At 45.8% G+C, this 7,500-nt stretch overlaps 1 protein-coding gene across 1 annotated transcript in view; it reads right to left on the reverse strand.

The window, feature by feature from the left end:
- Positions 1-314: 314 nt before the first annotated feature.
- Positions 315-7,500, reverse strand: part of upf2 (UPF2 regulator of nonsense mediated mRNA decay) — a 19,292-nt gene continuing 12,106 nt past the window's right edge. The window contains exons 12-14 of the mRNA XM_053313809.1: positions 5,572-5,961; positions 2,414-2,689; positions 315-566 (exon numbers count right to left, since the gene is read on the reverse strand). Coding sequence (XP_053169784.1) covers positions 315-566; positions 2,414-2,689; positions 5,572-5,961 — 918 coding nt within the window. The remainder of the gene's footprint in view (positions 567-2,413; positions 2,690-5,571; positions 5,962-7,500) is intronic.

Raw genomic sequence — 7,500 nt, forward strand, 5'->3', positions numbered from 1 at the left:
AAGAAGGAAGGAAAGAAGGAAGGAAAGAAAGGAGGGAGGAAAGAAGGAAAGGAGGGAAGGAAAGAAGGAAGGAAAGGAGGGAGGAAGGAAGGAGGATGGAAAGGAGGGAGGGAAGAAGGAAGGAAAGGAGCAAGGAAAGGAGGGAGGAAGGAAGGAAAGGAGGGAGGAATGAAGGGAGGGAGGGAAAGAAAGAAGGACGGAAGGAGGGAGAAAGGAAAAGAGGAAGGAAGGAAGGAAGGGAGGAAGGAAGAAGGACTAAGGAAGGAAAGGAGGAAGGAAAGAAGAAATCTGGTGAGAATCTCATATGAATATCTTCATTGGAGATACATTAACTGCCCCCTCCCCCCCCGCCTGCCCCCACTTTCCCCCCGCTGCTCCTCACCTAGTTTGACGAGCACCTCCCTCTCCAGATCGGTGACCTGCTTGGTGGCCTCCTCCAGGGAGCAGCTGGGCCTCATCTTGGGCCGCAGCAGCTCCAGAGTGTCGCTGATCATGTAGTCGATGTCGATGGGGAACGGGTGATCTTTGGTCCACACGTCCACGCTCTTCTTCCACCAGATGTAGCGCTGCAGACACAACAACAACAATGTCAAGTCACAAGGATGGAAGGAAGGAAGGAAGGAAGGAAGGCAGGATGGAAGGGAGGAAGGGAGGAAGGATGGAAGAAGGGAGGAAGGGAGGGTTAGGGGTGATCTTTGGTCCAGACGTCCACGCTCTTCTTCCACCAGATGTAGCGCTGCAGACACGACAACAACAACGTCAAGTCACGAGTCAAGGGAGGAAGACGGGAGGAAGGAAGGAAGGATAGAAGAATGTAGGAAGGATGGAAGGATGGAAGGATGGAATGATGGAAGGGAGGAAGGATGGAAGAAGGAAGGGAGGAAGGATGGAAGGGAGGAAGAAGGAAGGATGGAAGGGAGGAAGAAGGAAGGAAGGAAGAAAGGAGGAAGGATGGAAGAAGGAAGGGAGGAAGGATGGAAGGGAGGAAGAAGGAAGGAAGGAAGGACAGAAGGGAGGAAAGATGGCAGGAAGGAAGGATGGAAGGACGGAAGAAGGAAGGAAGGAAGGACGGAAGAAGGAAGGATGGAAGAAAGGACGGAAGGGAGGAAGGATGAAAGCAAGGAGGAAGGAAGGATGGAAGGAAGGAAGAAGGGAGGAAGAAAGGACGGAAGGGAGGAAGGATGGAAGGGAGGAAGAAGGAAGGATGGAAGGGAGGAAGGATGGAAGGGAGGAAGAAGGAAGGATGGAAGGGAGGAAGAAGGAAGGATGGAAGGGAGGAAGAAGGAAGGAAGGATGGAAGGGAGGAAGAAGGAAGGAAGGACGGAAGGGAGGAAGGATGGCAGGGAGGAAGGATGGCAGGGAGGAAGAAGGAAGGATGGAAGGGAGGAAGAAGGAAGGAAGGAAGAAGGGAGGAAGGACGGAAGAAGGAAGGAAGGAAGGAAAAGAGGAAGGAAGGATGGAAGGGAGGAAGAAGGAAGGATGGAAGGACGGAGGAAAGAAGGAAGGAAGGAAAGTAGGGAGGAAAGAAGGAAGGGAGAAAGGAAAAGAGGAAGGAAGGAAAGAAGGACAGACAGAAAGGGGAAGGAAAGAAGGAGGGTGGACAGAAGGAAGGAAGAAAGGGGAATGGTGGAAGGAAAGAGAGAAGGAAAGAAGGAAGGAAAGGAGGGATGAAAGAAGGAAGAAAGGAAGGAACGAAGGAGGAAGGAAGGGAGGAAGGAACGAAGGAGGAAGGAAAGGAAGGAAGGAAGGAAAGGAGGGAGGAAAGAAAGGAAGGAAAGAAGGAAGGAAAGGAGGGAGGAAGAAAGAAGGAAAGAAGGAAGGAAATGAGGAAAGAAAGGAGGGAGGAAGGGAGGAAGGAAGGAAGGAAGGAAAGGAGGGAGGGAGGAAGGAAAAGAGGAAGGAAGGAAACAAGGACAGAGGGAAAGGGGAAGGAAAGAAGGAGGGTGGACAGAAGGAAGGAAGGAAACAAGGACAGAAGGAAAGGGGAAGGAAAGAAGGAGGGTGGACAGAAGGAAGGAAGAAAGGGGAATGGTGGAAGGAAAGAGGGAAGGAAAGAAGGAAAGAAAGGAGGGAGGAAGAAAGAAGGAAAGAAGGAAGGAAAGAAGGAAAGAAAGGAGGGAGGAAGAAAGAAGGAAAGGAAGGAAGGAAATGAGGAAAGAAAGGAGGGAGGAAGAAAGAAGGAAAGAAGGAAGGAAATGAGGAAAGAAAGGAGGGAGGAAGGGAGGAAGGAACGAAGGAGGAAGAAGGAAGGAAAGAAGGGAGGAAGGAAAGCAAGGAATGAAGGAGGAAGGAAAGCAAGGAATGAAGGAGGAAGGAATGGAGGAAAGGAAGGAAAGGAAAGAAAGGAAAGGAAAGAAAGGAAGGAAAGGAAGGAAAGGAAGGAAGGAAGGTGCATTTTGGGGAGCAGACGTGCCTGGAAGTAGATGAGGAAACAGTCGAGCTTCCTCTTGCTGGAGCCTCGGTCGAAGTACTGGCCGCAGGTGTCCAGCAGGGTGCAGACCAGCCGGATGCGGAACAGGTGCTCGGGGGGGTCCAGCGGGCTCGGGCTGCCATCTTGGTTCACCCCGAAGGAGATGAAGGAGAAGAGCGTGCGGAAGATGACGGCCGACTCCACCATGCGGTAGTTATAGAGCTCGCCCAGGAACTTAGCGCTGCTGATCCGCCGCTGGTTGAACTTCGGCTGGTTGACCTGGAAACAGATTCAGGAAAAGACATTTAAACTTCCTGTCGTCCCTCTTTTCCTTCCTTCCTTCCTTCCCTCCTTCCTTCTTTCCTTCCATCCATACTTCCTCTGTCCTTCTTTCCTCCCTTCCATCCCTCCCTCCTACCTTCCTCTCTTCCTTCTTTTCCTCCCTCCCTCCTTTCCTTCCTTCCTTCCTTCCTTCCATACTTCCTTCCTTCTACCTTCCATCCTTCCTCTGTCCTTCTTTTCTTTCTTCCTTCCTCCTTCCTACCTTCCTACCTTCCTTCTATTCTTTCCTCCCTCCCTCCCTCCTTTCCTTCCTTCCTTCCTTCCCTCCTCTCTTCCTTCTTTTCTTTTCTCCCTCCCTCCCTCCTTTCCTTCCTTCCTTCCTTCCTTCTTTCCTTCCATCCATCCTTCCTTCCTTCCTCTGTCCTTCTTTCCTTCCTTCTTTCTTCCTTCCTTCCATCCTTCCTCCCTTCCTCTGTCCTTCTTTCCTCCCTCCCTCCTTTCCTTCCTTCCTTCCTTTCTCTCTTCCTTCTTTTCTTTCCTCCTTCCCTCCCTTCCTTCCTTCCTTCCCTCCTTCCTTCCTTCCATACTTCCTTCTTCCTCCCTTCCATCCTTCCTTCTTTCCTCTGTCCTTCCTTCCTTCCTTTCTCTCCTCCCTCCCTTCCTCTGTCCTTCTTTCCTTCCTACATTCCTCTCTTCCTTCTTTTCTTTCCTCCCTCCCTCCTTTCCTTCCTTCCTTCCTTTCTTCTTTCCTTCCATCCATACTTCCTTCCTTCTTCCTCCCTTCTATCCTTCCTTCTTTCCTCTGTCCTTCCTTCCTTCCTTCCTTCCTTTCTCTCTTCCTTCTTTTCTTTCCTCCCTCCCTCCTTTCCTTCCTTCCTTCCCTCCTTCCTTCCTTCTTTTCTTCCATCCATACTTCCTTCCTTCCTCTGTCCTTCTTTCCTTCCTTCCTCCCTCCCTGCTTTCCTTCCTTTCATCCTTCCTTCCTTCTTTCTTCCTCCCTTCGATTCTTCCTTCCTTCTTTCCTTCCTTGACTCGAGGACAACAGGAGGGTTAAGTAAACAGAAAAATGTTTAATATTAAAAGTAAAAGGACTCATATTCAGTTCTCTGATTAATAACTGATCCGATATTACTCCACGTTGCCGCTCTGTTGTTGTCGAGCCCAAGTCACAGATATTTTTAAAAAGATGAAACTGATTGTGAAGTGTTATGTAAGACCGCTCGACTGTCTGTCAACACCTGACGCTTCCTGTTCAGTCAGACTGTCAAAAAAACGTCAATCAAGATTAGCATCGAGTTTCATTTGGCTTCCTGTCCTCTCAGAAATGAACTCTGAAGTCTCTGAAGGAACAAATCTTATATAATCAGTAAGGTTTGGATGCCTAGGTCGGTACTTTTAGCAGCAGTCAGTGGGATTATTTTATTACCTGACGAACCTGACGCATACGATCAGAAACATGTAATGCACAGATAAACCAATGCTTATTTTATTCTATTAATTCCTGTTGAAATGTGTGTATCAAATGAGATACAGCTTATAGGTACAGAAGCTTATTTATCTGTAACCATGTGTTATGTATCATCATCATCATCATCATCATCATCATCATACATAAAGCGTTTAGTAGGTGGTGATATGAGCTTTATGCAGGACCTAGTTTTTTTTTGTTTCCTTCCTCTTTGAGGCCATGACAACATAAAACATGGATTTCTTTCCCTCATTGACTCTAAATGTGATGTTTTACACACCTCATTCAGTGTCTCATTTGTTCTAAACTTTTATTAAAAACATGTTAGAGACTCATTCTCTTCATGTACAAGATGAAAAAAATGGAAACTCAACTTCAAAAATGTCTCCAGCAGGATCTCTGATGTCAGCAGTGATTTGTGTTATTCTTTGTTTATACACTAAAGCACAACCTGTATCTATAGCAACCATAGAACAACCTGTATCTATAGCGACCATAGAACAGCCCGTATCTATAGCAACCATAGAACAACCTGTATTTATAGCAACCATAGAACAACCTGTATCTATAGCGACCATAGAACAGCCTGTATCTATAGCAACCATAGAACAACCTGTATCTATAGCCACCATAGAACAACCTGTATCTATAGCAACCATATAGAACGACCTGTATCTATAGCAACCATAGAACCTGTATCTATAGCCACCATAGAACGACCTGTATCTATAGCAACCATAGAACGACCTGTATCTATAGCATCCACAGAACCACCTTTATCTATAGCAACCATATAGAACAGCCTGTATCTATAGCAACCATAGAACAACCTGTATCTATAGCAACCATATAGAACGACCTGTATCTATAGCAACCATAGAACAACCTGTATCTATAGCCACCATAGAACAACCTGTATCTATAGCAACCATATAGAACAACCTGTATCTATAGCCACCATAGAACAACCTGTATCTATAGCAACCATATAGAACGACCTGTATCTATAGCAACCATAGAACAACCTGTATCTATAACCACCATAGAACAGCCTGTATCTATAGCAACCATAGAACAACCTGTATCTATAGCAACCATATAGAACAGCCTGTATCTATAGCCACCATAGAACAGCCTGTATCTATAGCAACCATAGAACAACCTGTATCTATAGCAACCATAGAACAGCCTGTATCTATAGCAACCATATAGAACAGCCTGTATCCATAGCAACCATAGAACAATCTGATGGTCTGTCTGTGCATTATATACCTCATACAAGTGGTAAAGATTGACCCAAAATGTTAAATGGGTTCAATAGATTTGAGTTTTTGAGCAGATATCATGACTTCTACCAAAAGGTTGAGCAGACCAGACCTATAAACTTTACAGTGTGTTTTCCTCTCCTTACCTCCATGCCCAGGCGGATATCCTCCAGTACTCCGTCCACCACATGGATGCCCACGTCCTCCTGGTAGGCCACCAGTCCGGCCAGCAGGTTCGCCACACAGTGGATGCTGTTGTACTTGACGTTCCAGATGTTGACCATGCAGCAGATCAGGTAGCTCTTCACTTCGGGGTCCTGCCAGGGAAGCTTACGCATCTGCCTGAGCACCTTCTCCGTTGTGACTTTGGACAGGTCCTTGTAGAGCAGCTTGCGGATGTACTCCTGCAGCGGCGGCCTCTTCTTCCTCACCGTCTTCTCCATGGGCGGCGGGTTGCAGTAGTAGTAGGCGTTCTCCACCATCGTCACGTAGCGGGCGTCCAGATGTTGCGCCTGCTTTTTACGCATCATTTGCTCCTGGAGTGAAGAGACGACATAACAAAACTATCAGCGGTTTGCATTTTAGATTAAAACTTATAATAAAACTCTTAATATGTCCTTTTAAATGTCACTTATTTCTCCCACTCACACATAGTGACGTAATGACTCCCGTTGTAATTACATTGTGTGTGTGTGTGTGTGTGTGTGTGTGTGTGTGTGTGTGTGTAATTATCAAAATGTTTAAAATAACTAACATGAAAACCAGCAGCAACCAGATCAGAAGATAAATGATTACAATCACCACAATGACTGATTTATCTACCGGCTCATACTACAGACCTTTCACTGATATATCGGCATCAGTGAACATATTTTCCGATATGTGTTGATATGAAAAGTGTTTTTTATACAGAACATATAATTCAGAAATGAATGCCTAGCAGAGTTTCCCACAGATTTTTTGAGAGACTATGGTGGAGGAACATCAGTCTGACCCTCTATGGAGGTCCGAGGGCACATTTTTAAGTCAAAAGCATCATTCTGGTGCACACTGAGAGCAAAATTAAAAGGTTATATATCCATAACACACTTGAAATTGTGCTTTAGTAATTTAACTACTGGTTGTATAAGTATATGAATGGTGATGACACACCCACAAAGCATGGGAAAGAAACTTAGCACTAGTTCATAAATGCTTCAAACAAACAGAAAAGACTAATGTTCATATTTCAGCTCTGAAACAAAGAAAGCAGAAGTGATTATGTAAGTTTAACTCGTCCCTCGGGGGCAGAGTAGCAGCGACGGATGCTTTGGGAGTGTAAAGACATGACTAGATTTGACTGGATACTAGGGCTGGACGATTCATTGAATTTTAATCACGATATCGATTTTGGCCTCCCGCGATTATAAAAACGTAATAATCGACATAAACCGATTATTGTTCCGCCCGGCGCAGCGCAGCGCACCTGTGACATAAATCCAACGCCCAGTCTTTCCCAGCAAGTTGTGTGTCCCGCCCCTTATGTTAGACTCGCTGGAGGAACGGTGTGTTTCTGAGCAGATGTGGGGAGATTTAAAATGACAGAAAGGCCTTTGGTTGACAAGAAGAAAGGTAGGACTGGGACATCTTCACTGCTCTTAAGTTTCATGAAAAGTTTGGCGTGAGATCAAACAGCCATCAGGACGCTGCGCTCTCACACGCGCTGCATTGATAGTCACACACACACACACACACACACACACACACACACACACACAGAGAGTTGGGATGTATGGATTACATAATATATTAATTTCTGTGCGTGAGAAATGACAGGTGTGGCGTGAGAGCGTGTGAACTGCTTGACACAGTGCACACCATTATGGTGTCACCATGGCAACAATCATTCAAGTTGAGTTCTGGTGGTTCAATAAATGCTTATGTTTACAAATCTATGAATAATCGTGTTTTATAATCGCGATTTCAATACCGATCAAAATAATCCTGATTTTGATTCTTGCCATAATCGCCCGGCCCTACTTGCAGGTCTTGTTAAAACTTCATCAGTGATCAGTAAAGATTCTGTGTGGTTTTAG

This window comes from Scomber japonicus, chromosome 23 (genome assembly GCF_027409825.1).
Source record: "Scomber japonicus isolate fScoJap1 chromosome 23, fScoJap1.pri, whole genome shotgun sequence".
NCBI classification, from domain to species: Eukaryota; Metazoa; Chordata; class Actinopteri; order Scombriformes; family Scombridae; genus Scomber; species Scomber japonicus.